Source organism: Alexandromys fortis, unplaced genomic scaffold (assembly GCF_014885135.2).
Source record: "Alexandromys fortis isolate MF-2015 unplaced genomic scaffold, M_Fortis_MF-2015_v1.1 scaffold_355, whole genome shotgun sequence".
NCBI classification, from domain to species: Eukaryota; Metazoa; Chordata; class Mammalia; order Rodentia; family Cricetidae; genus Alexandromys; species Alexandromys fortis.
Window position 1 is genome coordinate 155,800 of NW_026068241.1, and position 23,306 is coordinate 179,105.

The window sequence follows — 23,306 nt, forward strand, 5'->3', positions numbered from 1 at the left end:
TGTCCGTATGAATGATCTCAAAGAAATTAAACAGGCTGTCATGACTTTTGGGATGCATGCCTCTTTTGTTAAAGAGATGCTAAAATCTTGGGTCACAACAAGCAGAGCTACTCCCTATGACTGGTTTCAGTTGACCTCTGTAGTCGTTGAGAGTGGGCAACAATTAAAATGGAAATGCTTATTCAGGCAAGAGGCTAGACTTTTAGAACAGCAAGAAAAGGCAAAGGGAGTGACATCTCCCTAGATAAAATTCTAGGTGAAGGATTATTTTCAGACCCTCAGGAACAAGCTAATTTGGATGAAAACACACTCTCCATATGCACTACAGCAGCCTTAAGGGCTTGGGACAGGGTACAAGACCCAAGACAGAGAATGGAATCATTTGTCACAATTAAACAAGGTCAGAGGAAACCCTTTAGTGATTTTTTTTTACAAAGACTTACTAAGGCTGTGCAAATAGGGATATCTGACCCAGATGCAAGACATATAATGATTGAGTCTTTGGCTTATGAAAATGCAAATGTGAAATGCAAAAAGATTTTGGGGCCTTTAAGGTTAAGATCAGCACCCTTGGAAGAATGGGTCTTGCATGCACTGGATGTTGATACATTTGACTATGGCACTGAAGCATGGGAAGAAGAAGCAATTTCCAATGGTAAAAGGAGACACCAGAATACCAAATGTTTTAATTGTGGCAAAATGGGTCATATGAAAAGGAATTGAAAACAATGGATTTTCAGAAATAATAATAATGCATCTTCTAGAAATAACAGAAATAGGAGGAATCAGCCTTCAGGTTTATGTAGAAAATGTGGAAAAGGTAGACATTGGACAAATGAATGCAGATCTACAAGCGATAGACAAGGCAACATGATACAGATGAGAAACGTGAGGGGGGGCCTCACAGGCCCCCATAGCAAACATGGTTCAGTCATTTCCAGTTTCTGCAGAGAACGGGCCTCGTCAGGACAATTAGGAAACCTCATGCCTACTGTTACAAACAATAACAATCAGAAAGATGAGTTACGTGTGTATTGGCAAACTTCTATAAATGATCAAAGACCTAAGCTAAGAGTGTGTGTAAATGACATTTTTATTACTGGCCTGCTGGACACAGGTGCGGATGTAAGTATCATTACCCCAGAATCTTGGCATCAGTATTGGCCTCTTCAGAATGTAAATGTTCAGCTCCTGGGAATTGGAAACCTATCTCAAGTAAGACAGGGCATGAGATGGGTTGAATGTATAGGGCTTGAGGGACAAATAGGAAAATTAAGGCCATATGTAGCCAATATTGCAGTGAATTTATGGGGTCGTGACCTATTACAACAATGGAATACCCAAATTAACATTCCTGCTACTTCTAGAGCCTATATTTCTGAGAATAATATTAAAAGATATTACAAACGGAGAAAACCGGCCATTCGGGCCATACAAGAACAAGTAATTGAAGCCCCTTCAGAGATACCAACAGCCTTGCCTCTAAAATGGTTGACTGAGAAACCAATATGGACAAAGCAATGGCCTCTAGCTGAGGAAAAGTTACAGGCTTTAGAACAGCTGGTACAAGAGCAATTAGATGCTGGACATATAGAAGAATCTACCAGCCCTTGGAATTCTCCTGTATTTGTGGTTAAGAAAAAATCAGGTAAATGGAGAATGGTGACAGATCTCAGAGCTATCAACAAGGTTATTCAACCTATGGGTCCTCTGCAATCTGGAATCCCTTTGCCCTCTTTATTACCAAAAGGATGGCCTCTTATAGTTATTGATTTAAAGGATTGTTTTTTCACCATACCTTTACAAAAAGAAGATAGAGAAAAATTTGCCTTCACGGTGCCTACTTACAACAATTCTCAACCTTCCAAGAGGTACCACTGGGCCGTCCTCCCCCAGGGTATGTTAAATAGCCCCTCCTTGTGCCAATATTTTGTGAACCAACCATTGCAAATAATACGCAAGAAATTTCCCAAATCTATAATATACCACTACATGGACGACATCTTGTTATCCGATTCAAACATGGATACCTTGAACAGACTGTTTGAAGAAATAAAGATACTTTTACCTAAATGGGGATTGCAAATTGCTCCTGAGAAGATACAGAAGGGAGATTCTGTTAATTATTTAGGTTATAAAATAGGTTTGCAAAAAATTAAGACACAAAAGGCACAAATTAGGAGAGATCGCCTACAGACTCTTAATGACTTTCAAAGACTGTTAGGAGACATTTCCAGTCTACGACCAGCTGTTGGGATAACACCTGATCTAATAATTCATTTGAACAAAACCTTGGAAGGTGATAAAGACTTAAACAGTCCCAGAGAATTAACAGCTGAAGCAGAAAAGGAACTGACAATAATTGAGGAAAAATTACAACAGGCACATGTGGACAGGGTGAATCCAGAGCTCGATTGTATTCTCGTCATATTACCATCCAAAATTTCTCCTACAGGAATTTTAATGCAGAGAGATGATATTATCTTGGAATGGATCTTTTTACCACATAAACCAAGTAAAAAACTGAAAACTTATGTGGAAAAAGTCTCTGAGTTAATTATAAAAGGCAAGCTGAGACTTCGTCAACTAGCAGGCATAGACCCAGCAGAAATTATAGTGCCTTTCACTGCTGATGAACTAAAGAAATTATGGGAAGATAATGAAACATGGCAAAGAGCTTGTGCTAATTTTTTGGGAGACATTAATAACAACTATCCAAAAAGCAAGAGGCTTAACTTCATAAAGAGAACTTCTTGGATCCTTCCTCGAATCGTCCGTGATGCTCCAATAACTGGAGCCCGTACATTCTATACTGATGCCAATAAAACAGGGAAGGCAGGTTACAAATCGGAAGACTTGGGTAAGGTGGAACAAAGTCCTTATGATTCTGTCCAGAAGGCAGAATTATATGCCATTCTTATGGTGCTAAGGGATTTTAGAGAACCTATTAATATAGTTACTGATTCACAATACGCAGAAAGAGTTATTTTACATATTGAAACTGCTGAATTTATACCTGATGATACAGAACTAACCTCATTGTTTATCCAGGTTCAAGATTTGATCAGGAACAGGCTTTGCCCTATGTACATAACACACATCCGATCCCATACGGGTCTGCCAGGTCCTCTAGCACAAGGTAATGCAGAAATTGATCAATTATTGATTGGTAGTGTGCTACAAGCCTCTGAATTTCATAAAAAACATCATGTTAATAGCAAAGGTTTGAAGAAAGAGTTTTCTATCACATGGCAACAAGCTAAGGAGATTGTAAAGAAATGCCCTACTTGCTCTTTCTATAACCAAACGCCACTGCCTGCAGGGGCTAATCCAAAGGGCACCCAAAGGAATGAAATCTGGCAGATGGATGTGTTTCACTTTGCAGAATTTGGCAAATTGAAGTATGTTCACCACACCATTGACACTTATTCAGGCTTTCAGTGGGCAACTGCTTTAAGTTCAGAAAAAGCTGATTCAGTAATCACTCATTTATTAGAAGTCATGGCTATCATGGGTATACCTACACAAATAAAGACAGATAATGGTCCTGCTTATGCCTCTAGGAAAATGAAACGGTTTTTTGACTATTACAATATCAAGCATGTTACAGGTATACCATACAATCCTACAGGTCAAGCAGTCATAGAAAGATCAAATCGAACTATAAAGGATATGTTGAATAAACAGAAAGGGGTGGAAAACACCCCCAGAAATAGGTTACATAATGCTTTGTTAACCTTGAATTTTCTTAACGCTAATGAGAAGGGGACAACGGCTGCAGAAAGACATTGGATAATGGAAAAGTCTACTGAACTAAATCAACCAGTTTATTTCAAGGATGTGCTGACCTCACAATGGAAGCCAGGAGATGTGCTGCGTTGGGGAAGGGGTTTTGCTCTTATCTCCACAGGTGAGGAACAATTGTGGATACCGTCAAAATTAATAAAGGTTCGGTATGAAGAAGAAAAGCCATTTGGAAAAGATAAATAACAATTCATTCACAAGGATGGCGAGCATACTGATGGTAAGGAATTCAGGTAGGTTGGGGGCAGGGTTTTTTTTTTTTTTATCTCCACAGGAAAATACTGATCTTCAAAGAATTTAAGGGACCCTGAATATTTAATAACTGATGGATGGAAAATAGTTACGACCCACTAAGAATCAACATTAACATTCTATTTATTGAGTAAGTATTGATTATTTATATATATACTTTTTTCTTTTTTCTCTTTCAACGCTTCTTTATAAATATGTAGAGCTGGTTTTGGAGTTGGACTATGGCTCAGTCCCTCTTCAATTCCAAGCCTGTTGATAAGAGATCTCTCAGAGTTTCTGTCTCAGATCAGGAGCCATGAAATGGGACAGAATAAGGATAATTATATACTTGATAAACTTTCTTTGCTTTTCCTCATATCTGTGTCTTTCTTTATATGTCAGTATATGTTCTTGTTGTTAATGTCTAAATTTCCCATAACAAGCAACAAATTTTCCTACAGTAATTTTTGAAGTTTCCAGGATGAAGATGGGGCCCCACAACATCAACTCAACCTGGTTTTTATGACGTCATGAATATTTTTTTTCTTTTTTACGTGCTAATATTAGACCTGTTTTTTGGTACCAACTGCATGAGACAATTTCGAATGGTGCACATTTTTGACAACACTCTTGCCGGACCTTCTCAAAGCACTCAGGGACTAGTTATAATTTTCTTAGGTCAAAGGTTAATTTGGGAATTTTTATCCTCATTTGCTTTCTCAGGAGCCCCTAAGGAGAATGTCGCCCCCATGTCAGCTAGAAGCAATCTTAGAGGATGACGTCCCCTCTCCCAACAGAGTTTGTGCTCAGGGTTAGGGACATCTTTTAGTGGTTGGTTTGGGGTTGAGGGGATGGGGAGATGTTTTATGCAATTAGAGGTATATTCTAAAAAAAAAAGAGGGGGATTAACTGGTTTGATGGGATGATTGGTATTTGTGAGTTACTGTTTTTAGAAAATTGTATTGGTACTGTTTCCTGTATATTGATATACTGAATATTGAATGTGAGTGTTCCTACCTCTATTTTTGTATAAGAGTATGCTTATAACTTTGTCTATATTGTATTGATACATCTACCATATCACAATGTACATGTCTACCTCTGATACTATTTATGTAATAACATTGTTTACATTTGATATGTAATGACATTGTTTACAGATGAAGATCATTGTCTTCATATATTGCACAGTTGTTTATTGTTTTAGTCTTTAAGTTAGATAGATATTGAGAATTATATAGATTAATAGTCATCTAAGTTTGTCATTTGTAATTAGACTAATCAGGTTCTTTAGATATATAGAGATTATACTCAGTATAGATAGATAATCTTCAACCTCTTTGGAGAGCTGTAGAATATGGCCTTTAATATAACTCAGAGTTTCGTGATAGTGAGACACAATTGCTCCTGGCAACACCGCTCTATTCCCGAGAGAACGTTGAGCACCAAAGACACTCCACTGGGAGCTTGTCTTCTTGGCAGAACTGGCCTTTGGGTTAAGAAAAGCCCATACCTCAACTACTGACAAAGATATGAAACAGGATTGTCTTATCTTGCCAAGACAGGGTAGGATAATTCTAAGAAAGTTCCTAGCATTTGATAATGGTATGTCAGTTATGTTAGGCCTTAGCCAAAGTTGGTTGACTCAACAATGCGAATGAGAATTTGGGTGATTGCCCAGGTAGTCAGTTGTCTCTGTCATTTGTTGCACATTTTGGATATCTCTCAGTTGTTAAGTACTATTTATTCCCTTCTCAGATCTTTGATGGAGTTGAAGATTATATAATTGTAGTACTCTCTTCATTATTTAGACTCCTTAAGATAAGCAAAGTTTTCATTCTCTATAGTGTTTGTTATATTTATTATTTGTTATTATTGTTTATAGTTGTAGTTGGTTTAGTTCTGTCTTATTTAGACAAAAGGGGGAGATGTAGGGTTAGGCCCACCCCTAAGGGGGCGGACTCGCCTCTGGCGAATGTTTATTGATAAATTGTGCACGCAGGAGCCTGCGCTTCCCTTCCTGTTTCCTGTGCTCCACGGGAACCTTGGTTTCGTGAGTCTGGTTTTTCTGTTAAAGTTGTGCAAACATTTATTACAATTTGTCTTCATTAACCCAAGCCGCCACATGGCCCCATTTCCTAGGACAGGATTTTGGACTGTATAAAAGTGATGATGTGATCTGAGCATATGTATTCATCACTTTCTATTCCTTGACCAGTTATGTCAAGTTCCTGCTGATATGACTTCCCCTGCACAGTGGGCAGTGACCTTTAACTGTGAGCCCAAACAAACCTTTCTTCTAATAAGATGCCTTTGTCAGGGTACTTTTATCACACCAACACCAAGACAGACTATAGGCACCAGGAATGTGGCCATTGCTAACATATCTGTGGTCTGTAACCCTTTTTAACTAGTTTGTTAGAACAATGTGGAAGGGAACAAAACTTTGGGTTTGAAAAGCCCTTGGAATGATATTAAAAAAGCTTAATGAATCATTGTAAAGGGAGATAAGAATGCAGAGAGAAGTATGACTATTGGAGATCCTGCTCACAAGGGTTTAGTAGAGAATAAAGATTCTACCATAATTAGCATAAGATTCATTCACGTGATAATTTGAGCAAGTATCTGGTTACTGTCTACTCTCATCCTAAGAAGTTCAGTGAAGATCAGTTTTAATATAATGAATAGATTTGTTTGGCAGAAGAAATTTTAAGCCATGAGACCTTCTGGCTGGTGCAAGAAAGCAACTTTTACTGCTAAAGAGATAAGCACCATCAAATAGAAACCTTCTATGATAAACTGAGATGACAGGAAAGGTCCTGAAGACAAAATCCCAACCATCAGAGATTCAATATTATGAATATATAAATTCATTTAAACTGAAGAGGTTCCTTGCTCTTTAAGGGCAACTGCATAAGGAATGGTTTCCCAGGATCATCACATAGAACCTGTGAGCCAAGGGGGCTAGCTTACATGTCACATGGGCAGCAGAACTTTGCAACAACATCTACATAGTTTTGATTTTTGCAGGAACTGGGAGACAAAAGATTGAAGGGAACTTGGAATCCCGCTCCACAATTTCAGAGCACAAACAATGCTAGGCAATGTGTGACCGTGTTGAAATTCCTCAAGCATTCTCTGAGAAGCCATTGTATGATGCTATGAAGGTGGATCCTAAGTTGCAATAGACACCCCAGAATACTGTAGTTTAAGGACCATGAGATGGATGTCTGCTGAGGAAATCTGGGGGATGGAATTAAACCAGCCTAAAAGAGAGGCTTCTTTTGTGCAGGTAGCAGATCTAGATGGGTGGGATTACTTAAACTCTTTTTAATACAGCCAATTTCATCATAAACTCCAGATGCTTGCTGTGGCACGATGGGATTTGATGTTTGTCACAATGGGTTTTCTTGTTGTTTGTTTACTTTGTGTAATTGTATATTGGAAGATTGTAATATTTATTTTTATTTCATAGAAGCTTATAGTTATGATTGCTTTGTATTTTAGATGAGATGAGATGTCAATTTTTGACTTTTAAGCCAAACTGGATTGTATTCTGTATTGTGAGACGGATACGGGGTGAACCCAAGAAGAACATGGAGATAAGGGGTATAAGGTTATGATTTAAAACTTATTCTAGATTCCTTTTATTTTATGTGCATGCATGTGTACATTTGCATGCCCATGGAGGCCAGAAGGGAGTATCAAAATCCCTGGAAATGGATTTACAAATGGTTGTGAACCACTAAGTTGCTGGGAACTGAAATGGCTCCTCTGCAAGAGTAACAAGTGTTCTTAACCACCTAGAAATCTCTGCAGTACAGTGAAGGAAGATTATATTCTTTTTTTTTTTTTGGAACAAAAATAAGCCATTTTTTATTTGATGAAAGAAACTACAAAAACCATACAGTTACTGGTTGCAATGTACTAGACATGGCTAGACCTCATCTGTTTTCTATATATTGTACCATCAGTGTTTTATTTATTTATAGTTTTATTGCTAATGAAACATATTTCTATGTATTTTATATACATTTTGTGTTCTGTCATTCTATTCTATTAAAAAAAACCCTATTTAGTTTCATATTCTTTCCTGTTATACCAGAAAACTGATCTCATCTAGGATGAATCTGTGTGTAGATTGCTGACTTCATTGTTCTTAGTGTATAAAGTGCTAAAGATACATTAATTACTACAATAGTGCTTGTTGTTGTTGTTATTGTTCTTTGTTTATTCGAGAGAGGGTTTCTCTATAGCTTTGGCACCTGTCCTGGAACTAGCTCTTGTAGACCAGGCTGGCCTCAAACTCACAGAGATCCACCTGCCTCTGCTTCCCAGAGTGCCGGGATTAAAGGCGGTGCCACAACCACCCAGATGTTGTTATTATTTTGTCTCCTCATAGTAACTATTTTATCCTAAGTTGATTTTACTCTACTCAATTAATTGTGTTTTTATCATTGCTTTTTTTCATAAGATTCATTCAAAAATTGAGATGGGCATGATGGCAGATATCTTTAGTCCCAGCACTCAGGGCAGAGGCAAGCAGATCTCTGAGTTCGAGTCCAGGACAGTCAGAACTAGGCAGAGAAACCCTGCCTCAAAAAATTATAATCTGGCAGTTTCATACATTTTCCTAATGACTGTCTATCATTTTCACCCAATACTCCTGTCTCTTGTCCCCTTCCTTCTTCCTCTGAAGCCTTTCCTCTCCCAAGTCCCTACTCTTGTGCCTTCTTTGCGTGACTCACTCATTTTAGAGTGTCTTGCCACATAAGAGTGGGGGATTATTTCCTGAAGCAAGACCACCTTACCAGAGGCTATACCACTGAGGAAAACAGCACCCTTCCCAGGGCAGCCATTAAATGCCATTTGAGGTTTAGTTTAAGATAATTTCTGTTCTGACTGTTTGTTTGTTTCATGCTTCTGCTCATTGCAATTTACTTATTCCATCTGGTTGTCAAGTCCAGAACTGAGTTTACAATGTACTTGAGTATTTGCTCATAGTTGTGACCAATGGGCTTATGAAGCACGAAGGCTTTCGATTGCAAGGGTGGTTTGTCTCAGTTATTCCCAAGTTCTCTTGCCTCTGACTTGTTCTCATCTTCCTGAGGGCCCCAGGCAGGAAGTCATCTGGTATATGATAATGAGTATTAAACACAGATGCTGGAGGTCTTTCCACATCAAGTCTCCAAGTCTCTGTCCCAGGTTAAGACAGTGGGGTGCAAAGCAGAAAGCTGGAGGCTCCTGGTGGACTGGTCACTGGTGAACTGCTCACTAGAGATTAGGATTAAATAACTTTGGAACCCAAATCAGAAAAAGCATTAATGGTTTGTAATATTTTTGCTACATACTGTAGAAGATTATAAATTTGTAAAGTTTTTTTTAGAAGGAAGAGAATAAGTGAACAATATGTATGCAGCCTATATAGTTAGAGTTAGAAGTATGTGAAAACACTGTTCATCCAAATAGATAAGGCTAAGAGCTGTTAAGACATGATGCTATTGTGTAAGTTAGGAACATAGCACTAGAGACAGAACAATGAAAAACCACCACTGTAGTTCACACAAGGCAGGCATTTTGTGTCACAGAAAACTAGATGTGTGCAGCTCAGGGTTTCTAAAGTGGTAGGTTTGGGTGTCAGACTGCCTGGAGATAGAATTGTGTGTGATATCTAATATCAGTTTTCAACTTGATGAAATTTATAATCAGCTATCAGGCAGATCTCTGGACTGACCTGTGCGTGAGATGATCTTTATTAGGTTAATTGACGTGGGAAGGCCCAGTCACTGTGAGTGGCACAAATTCCTGGGTAAGGAGCCTGGACAGTATAAAAGGAGAGAGTGAGATGGCATAAACATTTATTACTCTCTTCTTGACTATGAATGCAATTTGTCCAGATGCCTCCAGCTCCTGCTTCTTCAATTTCCCAAATTTGGTGAGTTTTACCTTCCAACCGTGAGCCAGAATAAACATTTTCTCCTTTATATTGCTTTTGCCTGGGTATTTTTTTTTTTTAATCACAGCAACAGGAAAAAACAACCAAGACACTTATTGGTCCTTTTGTAAAAAAAATATGATTGAAATATTGATCCTAGCATTCAGTTATCTATCACACCATTCTTGTTTTCTCATGTCAAAAGCTACTGACATGTGTGGGTATCATAGTGGAATGCTGTCATATGCTTTTCTTCTTTTCTTTGTTGCATTTCGCATATCTGCTGGTCCGTATCGTCCCTCTGCTCTGTAGTTTTCCTCATTTGCCCACTGTTTTAGTCTTTTTCTTTTATGTGGGTTGTTCTTCACTTGTTTTTTTTTTTTTGATGATTATCCTACTTTAATAAATTTCTACCAGATAAACAAAAACATTATTTTTGAATACACACGAGATCACTAATGTTTCTTATATTTTCTTCTATTAAGTATTTTAACTTTAACATTGTTAAATTGTGTTGACAAAACAGCAAATGTTCACTTGGGTTTTTGTTCAGTAAGAAAGCCAACCACAGTAACAAATATACTGATGTGACAACAGCCCCAGTATTAGCCACAGGAGAAGAGATTGTTCACTTAACCTATGCCCCTTTGAATTTTAGAAATAGTTAGGAAAAATGTAGTATATATTGCTTTTGTTTTATTTTCCTTTAAGGATTAAGAGTATCACTATTTAACTTATGAAATGAGGAAAGAATGAAGAAGGGAATAAGGAGTAGAATAAGAATAAAGAAATGGTAGTGGCAATTTCATTTGTATTTTAATAAATAAATCTTGCCTGAAGATCAGAGAGTAAAACAGCCCCACTGGTCAGCCTTACAGACAAAGCAGTGGTAACACACACCTTTAATCTTAGTAGCCACACTAATTTGCCGTAGTAACCGGGCAGTGAATGCCTTTAATCCCAGTGGTGCACACCTTTGATCCCAGCCCTAGAGAGAAATATAAGATGGGAGGAGACAGTTCACAGTTTCATTCTGAGATTCCTGGAGGACTGAGGGCAAGGTAAGACTCAGTGACTGGCTGTTTTGCTTTTCTGACCTTCAAGTTCAACCCCAATTTCTCTCTCGGAGATTTTATTAATCATACTTCAAAAACTATATGGGTTAGAGGTATGAAAGGCAATTTAGGTAGGGGTATTGAGAATGCTCGAGTTCAGATTCTTTTCCAATACTTCTGCTGCTACCTCCTCAGTCTGGTGTAGCTTGGGGTGTATTGTTCATATCTTTGTGCTGTGCCATTTTCCACATTTTGCCATGGCTTTCCCAAAATTTCATGTATTCTTTGCTAGGTAAGGCCATATTATAGCTGGAGGGAAAAAACATTGCAGATTTCTCAATTGTAGGGTCCCTTACTCTTCATGGTGGACTGGGTTTAGCCGCTGTAGAGCTCTAGCCACTTCCACATAGTATCATGGCCAGTCTCATTCTCAGGGTAATGACAGGGAAGGAAGATTATGGGTGTTAGAAATATTTCAATTTCAGATCCTTCTACCCGTTTTCTGGAAGGTGTCATACATTTGTTGTTCCTGTGGAGTTGAGCCCATTTGGGATGCTAGCAGTATGATGCTGCTTTGCATGGGCCATATTTTTATAACTCAATCACTCCTTTCTTTTTTCTTTCTGTTTTATTTCCTCCCATTTTCCTTCTTTCCTTTATCTCTCCTTCATTTCTTTTTCTCTTTCTGTTTCTATTGTTGTGAAGAGACACCATGACCATGGCAACTTTTGTAAGAAAAACATTTAACTGTGGCTGGTTTACAATTTCAGAGCTTTAGTTCAGTATCATCTTTGTGGGACAGGGCAGTGTGTGAGCAGACATGGTGCTGAAGAAGGAACTGAGAGTTCTACATCTTGATCTTCAGACACCAGACGTATAGACTTCTGGGAATGATTTATGCATACATGAAACCTCAAAGCTCGCCTCCACAGTGACACGCTTTCTCCAACAAAATCACACCTACTCCAACAAGTCTACACCTCCTACTAGTGCCATTCTCTATGGGCTAAGTATCCAAACATGAGTCTTTGTGTGGGGGGGCATGCCTATTGAAACCTCCACACTTTCCTTCCCTTTTTCTTCTCTTTTCTTCTTTTTTCAATCTCTTTCTTTCTTTCCTTGTCCCTTTCCTCCTATCCTTCTGTCTTGTTCCCTCCCTCCCTTTCCCTTCTCCTTCTCTCTCCCTCTTGTTTCAATGCTATCTTCACTAACCTAGAACTCACCATATAGCATAGGCTGGACTTGTGGCAATCCTCCTGCCTCCAACTTCCAAATGCTGGGATTATAGACATGAGCTACTATATCTAGTTTACTATAGTTTTTTTTTTCTAAAGTATGTGTTATATAGCATCTAAAAATGTGAAGAAAGGGTTCCAGAGATAGTTCAGTGGATAATGGTGCATCCTGCCAACCCTGCTGTCTTAATTTCAGTTCTGGGACTCACAGGGTAGAAATGTTCTCTGAAGTTTACACAAGCACTGTGGGGTACACACACACACACACACACACACACACACACACACACCACACCCTAAATGAAAAACAAAGTCATCAAGGAAATAAAAAGAAAGCTACCTGAAGCTATAGACTATTGAAATTCTTTTGTAAACTAATTAAAATAACATTTTAATAAGAATTTTATTATGTGAAAGTATATTTATTATGCTCAACTTGTTTGACACCACCCTTTCAACAGTCAAAATAAAAACCAGTATTTCAATGTCCACCCATCAAACCACTGTTAATTACATTAACTAGGACATCAAAGTGAAAGGGGAAACTATCCTAATTTTGTTATTGTTCCTCTATGGATTTTTCTATTATTTAGAGGAATTAATATTCCATATTAAGAATTTTATATAGAATCTTTGAATTATGACATGAATATACTTTTTTACACTGTTGATTATACTTTTAAGTAATAGAAAGTCTGAGTTTTCCAAATTTAACTGCCATTAATCAATATTGAAACGGCAATATTACTTACTGTAGTTTCTTCTTGGCAGTAGTTACACCAGATCACAGGGAAGTTTCTCTTCGAGGACATAAGACACTTTTCATAAATCATAGCACTCACACGTCTGTATTCTGTAAGAAAATATAGGGTTATGAATCTGAAGACTCTATTAACACCAAACCTGGTGATTGGCAAATTTTGTGATATCATTACCTACACATTAGAGTTTGAATAGAAGTAATATAACACATCTTAAAATAAACATTTTTTTATTTTCTTGTCTTCTATAAATAGCCTATTTAGTGTAGACCTCAGACCACTGTCTTTAACTCATTTTGATATTTTGGTTATATAGCTATTGATTTTGCTGCATCTAGGATTTGTACTATATGCCGATATTGTTTTCTGGGGCTATTTTAAAAAACTGAGCTCAAGTATGCAAATAGTAACGAGTAGTGAGCATAGTATGAAGATCTTGTCCTGTTCCACTCTTCATTATTGAGAAAGTGTGTGCTTCTGTGTATTGGCAGAATAGTCCCCCCAAAATTAACTACTTTGAATAGCTCTTTAAGCAATTTTATTTTTTATTTACTCCTATTAATGGACTCTGCTTGAAGCATGTAATGCTCAAATTCTTCAACAAAATTTTAATGTAATTAATTATCAGCAAACATTACAATTTAGTAAATCACTTCTAATTGCATTTTGAGAAATATACAAAGAAGTAAAAATATGTATTTTCCCCCTTTAGCCTTTGCGATTTTTATTCTTTTTCCTTACTTTCAGATCATATTTCCTGAGGTATTTTAAAAAAATTATTGGAACAGTACATGTGACAATATTTTTCAAAGTGATTTTTGTTTCCTTGGTTTCCAGAAAATTATTAATTATTTCACTATGGCTGTAAGTGATCATATTATATTTATTCATTTTGGAGGGAACCAAGAATCTCTAGGTACTGCTTCCCATTCTCAAGTTATTTATATAGAAAGAATACAATTATATTCAGTATTACATGAGAGAATAGACATGATTATCTACTATATTCATAATTATGAAATCATTAGTGAACATGTCAGGCATTTTCAATTATGTGCCATTCAGCAAAGAAAGTAATAACGTTGAAAAAGAAAGTTGTGTCTATAAAATTCTCTCTAATGGATGATATAATATGGTTTTATATGTTACTTTCAGCCAAGTTTTATAATAAAAATATTTTGATACTATTAAATGTTTCTTTAATAAATATTTGAATAGTAATTGTCTTGTATTTGATGAATACATTATGGTAAAACTTCTGTTAATTTTCAGGCAATATCATGTATGAAAAGCTGTGATAATGATAAATTTATATTTAAACACATTTCTGCTTTTTTGGTGGTGTGTATGTAAGGGTTCAAGAAAGGGTTTCTCTGTGTATCTTTGACCGTCCTGGAACTCAGACCAGGCTGGTCTTGCACTCACAGAGATCCACCTGCCTCTTCCTCCCAAGTTCTGGGACTAAAGGTGTGTGCTACCACCACCTGGCTTATTCATGTATATTAATGGAGTAAGTATTTGGAACTTTGAAATCATTACCTGCATTAGCAGCAGCATCTCCAAATGAAGAACCGAAGGCTAACTCTAACATCTGACAAACCCAACTGAAAAAAATAAGGGGAGAGGGGAGAAGGCATCAGCTAATGGAATAGTCAATATTATATATGATATGATATTTACAAAAGGTAAGAATTGCTGTTATTTTCATTGAAACATATTAAAATTCAAAAGGATAAAGCTTTCACATCAAAAGTCAATGGTGTCTATAAATATTACCCATTAGGAAGAAGTTTTTTTTTTTAATTTAGTCCCAACTAGAATTAAAACAAAGATCATAATTTGAGGCAAGCATAAAAATCGCAGAAGAAGCATTTCTCATTATGACATAAAAGAAAACTGTATCACTGAAGGTTTCAAACCTTCTAAATTATATCATCAATAAGAAAATAAATTGCTCATGCGAATAATAATATTTATGGCCAAATTCTCTAGATGAATTAGAAGTGGCATGATGCTGTATGAAAATATGTAACTAAGTCACAATTTCTTATTCCTAATATACATGACTCATAGTATTAAAGTCATGATAAATACTAGTAACCTAAAAGTATGTAATGACTTGTTAGACAGTATCTGAGCAATGTTTACAAAGCAAAAGTTTTGTCTCTGGATGTCTAAAATAACAATATTACTCTTTCTACTAATTTAAATATCATTTTAACTTTTTCTAATTGATTTCAGTGAAATTCAGGAAATTGTATGTGAGCACCAACAGATAAAGAAGTAACCAATTTGGCCTTGGCCAGCAAGTGGCCCTGATTCAGTACCAGGAGATCCATCCAGAGGGGTAAGTGTGTGCCAGCCTGGCCAGCCGGATGCCCCGGGAACTGAGTACAGGAGCCCTCCAATCCCCTAAACCTTCTGGCCCTTCAGCGGGGCTTTTCCCTGGCTACTGGCTTTCTCTAGTTATGCCATCTCAGCTCCCCCTCCCTAAGCACTCCTTTCCATCTGCGGGGTCATTAGATCCACCACCACAGCCTACTTCAGGGAGGAGAGGATCTGAGAGACAACTCTAGTGCTGAGGGGACCTAAGTACACAGTTAGCCACAGCAAAGATTGCACCAAGCAGTCGAGATTTTCCTGATCGCATTTGAAGGAAGAGATAGGCAGGCACCAATGCAAAAATTCCTCCAATAACCTGAAAAACAACATGATAACACCAGAATCCAGCGATCTTGCAACAGGAAGACTTGAAAACCATAATCCAGAAGAAGAAAAAGAAATCAACTTTAAACATAACATTATGAAAGTGATAGAGACCATTAAACAAGACACGAAAGACTCCTTTAAAGAAATGGATGAGAAGACTAACAAAAAGTTAGAAGAAATGAATAAATCCCTCAAAGATACCCAAGAAAATCAAGAAAAAGCAATCAAACAGGTAATGGAAACAGTTCAAGAATTGAAAACTGAAATGGAGGCAATGAAGAAAACACAAACTGAGAGATGGCAGGACATGGAAAATCTGGGTAAACAAACAGAACTACAGAGACAAGTATAACCAACAGAATATAAGAGATAGAGGAAAGAATCTCAGATGCTAAAGATACTATAGAGGAAATAAATTCACTGATCAAAGAAAACAGCAAATCCAACAAATTCTTAACACAAAACATCCAGGAAATCTGGGACACCATGAAAAGTCCAAATCTAAGAATAATAGCGGTTAAAGAAGGAGAAGAATTAAAGCTCAAAGGCCCAGAAAATATATTCAACAAAATTATAGAAGAAAACTTTCCAAACCTAAAGAAGGATATTCCTGTGAAGGTACAAGAAGCATAAAGGGCATCAAATAGACTGGATCAAAAAAATTATCCCCTCGCCATAGCCATATAATAATCAAAACACAAAACATACAGAATAAAGAACGAATATTAGGAGCTGCTAAGGAAAAAGGTCAAGTAACATATAAAGGTAAACCTATCAAATTACACCTGACTTCTCTATGGAAACCATGAAAGCCAGAAGGTCCTGGATAGATGTACTGCAAAAACTAAGAGACCATGGATGCAAGCCCAGACTACTATACCCAGCCAAGCTTTCCTTCACCATAGATGGAGAAAACAAAATATTCCAGGATAAAAAGAAAATTAAACAATATGTAGCCACAAACCCAGCCTTACAGAAAGTACTAGAAGGAAAACCACAACTAAAGGAAGTCAACAACACCCATAATAATAACACAGACATCTAACAAAACTCCACCAGCAAAACTCAAAGAAGGGAAAGACACAACCTCTACCACCAAAAAAAAAAAAAAAATAACCAGAGTTAACAACCACTAGTCATTAATATCACTTAATATCAATGGACTCAATTCACCTATAAAAAGGTGCAGGTTAACAGAATGGATATGAAAATAGGATCCAACATTCTGCTGTTTACAAGAAACACACCTCAACCACAAAGACAGACATTATCTCAGAGTAAAGGGTTGGGAAAATGTTTTTAAATCAAAAGGACCTAAGGAACAAGCGGGTGTGGCTATACTAATTTCTAACAAAACTGACTTCAAACTAAAATCAATCAGAAGAGATGGAGATGGACACTTTATACTCATAACAGGAACAATTCATTAGGATGAAGTCTCAATCCTTAATATGCCCCTAATATAAAAGCACCCACATATGTAAAAAAATTACTAGAACTCAAAGCATACATAAAACCCCACACACTAATAGTAGGAGACTTCAACACTCTTCTCTCACCAATGGACAGGTCAAACAGACAGAAACCTAACAGAGAAATAAGAGAACTAATGGAGGTAATGAATCAAATGGACTTAACAGACATCTATAGAACATTCCATCCAAATAGAAAAGAATATACTTTCTTCTCAGCATCTCATGGAATCCTCACTAATATTGATCACATACTTGGTAAAAAGGCAAACATCCACAGATACAAAAAAAAATATAGTAACCACCTGTGTCTTATCAGATCGCCATGGGATAAAGTTAAAATTTAAGAACAATTCTACCCCCAAAAAGCCTACAAACTCATGGAAACTGAACAGTCAACTACTGAAACACCCCTGGGTCAGGGAAGAAATAAAGAAACAAATTAAAGTCTTCCTTGAATTCAATGAAAATGAAGACACTACATACCCAAACCTATAGGACACTATGAAAGCAGTGCTAAGAGTAAAGTTCATAGCTCTAAGTGCCCACATTAAAAAAAATGGAGAAAGTTCACATAGGAGAATTAACAGCAGAGCTGAAAGCTCTAAAAAAAAAAAGAAGCAGACCCACCCAGGAGGACTAGAAGACTGGAAATAATCAAACTGAGGGCTGAAATCAACAAAATAGAAACACAGAAAACAATCCAAAGAATCAATGAAACAAAGATCTGGTTATTTGACAAGATTGACAGACCCCTATCCAAACTAATCAAAAGGCAGAGAGAGAACATGCAAATTAACAAGATCAGAAATGAAAAGGGGACACAACAACAGACACTGAGGTAATTCAGAGAATCATTAGCTCTTACTACAAAAGCTTGTATGCCACAAAGTTGGAAAATGTAAAATGAAATGGACATTTTTTTTTAGATAAGTACCATATACCAAAATTTAATCAAGATCAGGTGAACAATTTAAATAGACCTATAAGCCGTGAGGATATAGAAGCTGTCATAAAAAAAAAAAAAACAACTCCCAACAAAAAATATCCCAGGACCAGATGGTTTTAATGCAGAACTCTACCAGAACTTCCAAGAAGAGCTGATACTTATTCTCCTTAAGGTGTTTCACATAATAGAAACAGTAGAGTCATTGCCAAACTCTTTTTATGTAGCTACAGTTACCCTGATACCAAAACCACACAAAGATTCAACCAAGAAAGAGAATTACAGACCAATCTCACTCATGAACATCAATGTAAAAATTCTCAACAAAATACTGGCAAAGTGAATCCAAGATCACATCAAAAAATCATCCATTATGATCAAGTAGGCTTCATCCCAGAGATGCAGGGCTGGTTTAACATACGAAAATCTATCAAAGTAATTCATCATATTAATAAACTGCAAGAAAAACATATGATCATTTCATTAGATGCTGAAAAAGCATTTGACAAAATACAACACCCCTTTATGATAAAGGTCTTGGAGAGACTAGGGATATAAGGATCATATCTAAATATAATAAAAGCAATATACAGCAAGCCAATATCTAACATCAAATTAAATGGAGAGAAACTCAAAGCCATCCCACTAAAATCAGGAACAAGACAAAGCTGTCCACTTTCACCATATCTCTTCATCATATTGCTTGAAGTTCTAGCAATAGCAATAAGACAACATAAGGAGATCAATGGGATTGAAATTGGAAACGAAGAAGTCAATCTTTCGTTATTTGCAGATGATATGATAGTGTATATCAGTGAACCCAAATACTCTATCAAAAAACTTCTAAGCCAATAGATACCTTTAGTGATATGGCCGGATCAATCCAAAAAAATCAGTAGCCCTCCTATACACAAAGGATAAAAAGCAGAGAGGGAAAACAGAGAAACTTCACAATTTATGATAGCCACAAATAGCATAAAGTATCTTGGGGTAACAGTAACCATGGAAGTGAAAGATCTATTTGACAAGAACTTTAAGGATTTGAAGAAAGAAATTTAAGAGGACACCAGAAAATGGAAGGATCTCCCATGTTCTTGGATGGGTAGGATCGATATAGTAAAAATGGCAATTCTACCAAAGGCAATGTATAATTTCAATGCAATCCCCAACAAAATTCTTCACAGACCTTGAGAAAACAATAATCTACTTTATATGGAAAAACATAAAACCTAGGATAGCCAAAACAATCCTATACAATAAAGGAACTTTCGGAGGCATTAACATTCCTGACTTCAAACTGTATTACAGAGCTACAGCAATGAAAACAGCTTGATATTGGAATAAAAACAGACATGTCGAACAATGGAATTGAATCGAAGACCTGGATATTAATCCACAAACCTGTGAACACCTGATTGTCGACAAAGGAGCTAAAATTATACAATGGAAGAAAGAAAACATCTTCAACAAATGGTGCTGGCATAACTAGATCTCAACCTGTAGAAGAATGAAAATAGATCCATATCTATAATCATGCACAAAACTCAAGTCCAAATGTATTAAAGACCTCAATATAAATCAGACTACACTGAACCTGATAGAGGAGAAAGTGGGAAGTAGATGGCAACACATGGGCACAGGAGACTACTTTCTATGTATAACCCCAGTAGCACAGACAATGAGAGCAACAATGAAACTAAGAACCTTCTGTAAAGCAACAGACACTGTCGTTAAGACAAAAATACATCCTACTTAATGAGAGAAGATCTTCACCAACTCCACATCAGAAAAAGGTCTGATCTCCAAAATATATAAAGAACTTAAGAAACTAGACATTAGAATTCTAAATAACCCAATTAAAAATGGGGTATTGAACTGAACAGAGAATTCTCAACAGAAGAAGTTCAAATGGCCAAAAGATACTTAAGGTCATTTTCAGCTTCTTTAGTGATCAGGAAAATGCAAATCAAAACAACTTTGAGATACCATCTTACACCCGTCAGAATAGCTAAAATCAAAAACACCAATGATAGCCTGTTATAATATGAGCGGCGGGGCTGCGTTCCCGGGACCTGGCTGTCCACACAGCTAGCTTTACCTGAAATAATTACACGGAAAATGTATTCTTTTAAATACTGCCTGGCCCATTAGTTTCAGCCTCTTAACCCATTTCTAATAATCTATGTGACACCACAAGGTGTGCTTACCAGGAAAGATCTTAACCTACTCTGTCTGGAGTCAGAGAACCATGGCGACTCCCTGACTCAGCTTCTTTCTCCCAGCATTCTGTTCTGTTTACTGCACCTACCTAATTTTCTGTTTTATTAAGGGGCCAAGGCAGTCTCTTTATTTAACAATGGAATCAACGCAAAACAGCAGACTCCCACATCAATAGCCTATGCTGGAGAGGATGTGGAATAAGGGGAACACTCTTCCATTGCTGGCGGGAATGCAAACTTGTGCAACTACTTTGGAAATCAGTGTGGTGGTTTCTCAGGAAATTGGGAATCAACATACCTCAGGATCCAGGAATACCACTCTTGGGAATATACTCAAGAGATTGCCAATCATACTACAAAAGCATTTGTTCAACTATGTTCATAGCTGCATTATGTAATTGCCAGAACCTGGAAACAACCTAGATGCCCCTCAATGGATTAATGGATAAAGGAAGTGTGGAATATATAAGCAATGGAGTACTACTAAGTTGTAAAAAGAATGACATCTTGAATTTTGCATGCAAATGGATAGAAATAGAAAACACTATCCTGAGTGAGATAACCCAGTAATGGAGGAGGGTCATCTGTTACTTTAATTGGTTAATAAAGAAACTGCCTTGGCCCTTTGATAGGGCAGAAAATTAGGTAGGCGCAGTAAACAGAACTGAATGCTGGGAGGAAGAAGGCAGTGAGGCAGATGCCATAGCTCTCCTCTCTGAGATGGATGCAGGTTAAGATCCTTCCTGGTAAGCCACCAGCTCGTGGTACTACACATATTATTAGAAATCGGTTAAGCAAGATATGAGAGCTAGCCAAGAAGAGGCTAGATATAATGGACCAGGCAGTGTTTAAAAGAATACAATTTGTGTGTTGTTATTTCAGGTATAAAGCTAGCCAGGCAGGAACACAGCCGTCGCTCCTTCTACAGAGTGGTGCTTCAATGCGGTAATGAACTCCACGTAAAACCTGTGAGAGCTTAATTTTAAACACAGAAAAAAAAAAACAGAGTTTAACATAGCTTTTTGCTATTTACTAGGATGTGCCGCAGAGAGAATTTCCTGACTGAGCAGCCGCAAAGGGAAAAAAAAAGCTGAGGTTTTAAAACTCTGCTTCCTGGGCTGTGCCACCATTGCAATATCTGTCTGGCTCCTACAGAAGACAGAGCTTTTGAATGAAGCATTTGGAGTAAAGTGCTACGGCTTGCTTGATAGCAATGTGGACTGCTGTGTGCCTGGAACTGTGGGTGGCTCAGGGGCATCAAATGGCTCTGAGGCAGGAGTGGCTCAGCTCTGCCATGCTGATCTTTGCTGGTCTCAGGCAGGAACTATTATAATTACCATAATAACAGTGTAGTTAAGGTTTAGACAGGGCAGGACACAGAAGGTACCTTATTACCTCTACATGGTGCAACTTAAGTTTGTAAGAAGTGCTTAGCATTTTAAGAAGTGCCCTCCTCATGGTACAACTTAAGTTTGTAAGAAGTGCTTAGCATTTTAAGAAGTTCTCCTGGATAGTAAAAAAATTACAGATTCACAATAGAACAAATTCAGACATAAAAGACCTGTAAATGGGTCACAGTGTTGGATAAATGTACATAGGCTTGGGAGAGAGAAGAAAAAAATATAGAGAATAAAGTTAATGTTTTAAAAAATGTAAAGTCTTGCCGGGCAATGGTGGTGCACACCTTTAATCCCAGCACTCCGGAGGCAGAGGCAGGCAGATCTCTGTGAGTTCGAGACCAGCCTGGTCTACAGAGCTAGTTCTAGGACAGGCTCCAAAGCCACAGAGAAACCCTGTCTCGAAAAACCATAAAAAAATGTAAAGTCTTTAAAGAGACAGAGTACAGATAGTTATAGATTAAAAGAAATAAAGGAAAATAAGCCACATAAAAATGGAAAATTCAAAGAGTCTAGATTCTTTGTATTATTGTGTTTTCTTTGAAACTTTTCACTGTAAAGGAGCTAAGTACAGGAGACATTTCATTATATGGGCTGCCAAGTGGAACCAGAATGGATACCATAAGGTATTATGATTTCAGAATTTGGGTCTAAGGATATGTTCCTTTGAGAGAGTCTTCTTTTGTTTTCACAAAGGATGAGACCCTGTGGATTGCTTCTATCCCAATATGGCATAATAGACCACACCCTCCTGAAAGGTTGCAGCAGTGAACACCTTCAGAAAATCACTTCACTCAACTACTGACTGAGATGAAGCTGGCACACAGAGTATACCATGAAAGACCGGATTAACAGTGCCCCCATTCAGCACGAAGCAGTATGGAGAGAAATAACTACATCCATATTCCCAAATATTGTTTATAAATAAATGTTCTTTTACATTTAAAGGGGGATATGATATAGATATGAATAATTTACATTGGTATAAATTTTGCCTTGTTGACATAAATTTAAGGTCAATTTTGTTATATGTATATGTATTTCTGATCTTGATTAAGGTATTGCGATTGTGTAGTTCATTTAAAAATGTAATGTATAATAGGAAATATATGTTGTTAATGGATAATCATCGATAATATTCAAGCTTGTAGTCATGTTAGTTAGATTTTCTAGATGTGCACAGATATATTTCAGATAGGCATTCTTCATATCTTTCAAAGACTACAGAATATGGCATTTTAAATGTTTTAATAACTTAGGGCTTTTCATGACAATGAGACACGTCTGCTCCTGGCAGCACCAATCTACTTCAAGAGGAAGATGGGCATTGAAGAGGCTCCTTATGGAGTTTGATAACCATTTGGGCAAGAAACTGCTCTTGCCTGGACTGATGCATTAACTGGACACAAAGAACCCTCAGAAAGAGGACTGCTGAACTTGCCTAAAGGTGAGATGGTCTTTTGGTGTTCCTGATTAATTTTTTTTCTTATTTATTTATTTATCTATCTATTTATTTATTTATTTAAGATTTCTGTATCTTCC

General features: G+C 37.1%; 1 protein-coding gene across 1 annotated transcript in view; it reads right to left on the minus strand.

Annotated features, from left to right (window-relative positions):
- The window catches only part of LOC126493971 (uncharacterized), a 50,737-nt gene that overhangs the window by 14,217 nt on the left and 13,214 nt on the right, over positions 1–23,306 (minus strand). The window contains exons 4-5 of the mRNA XM_050131105.1: positions 14,561–14,625; positions 13,013–13,113 (exon numbers count right to left, since the gene is read on the minus strand). Coding sequence (XP_049987062.1) covers positions 13,013–13,113; positions 14,561–14,625 — 166 coding nt within the window. The remainder of the gene's footprint in view (positions 1–13,012; positions 13,114–14,560; positions 14,626–23,306) is intronic.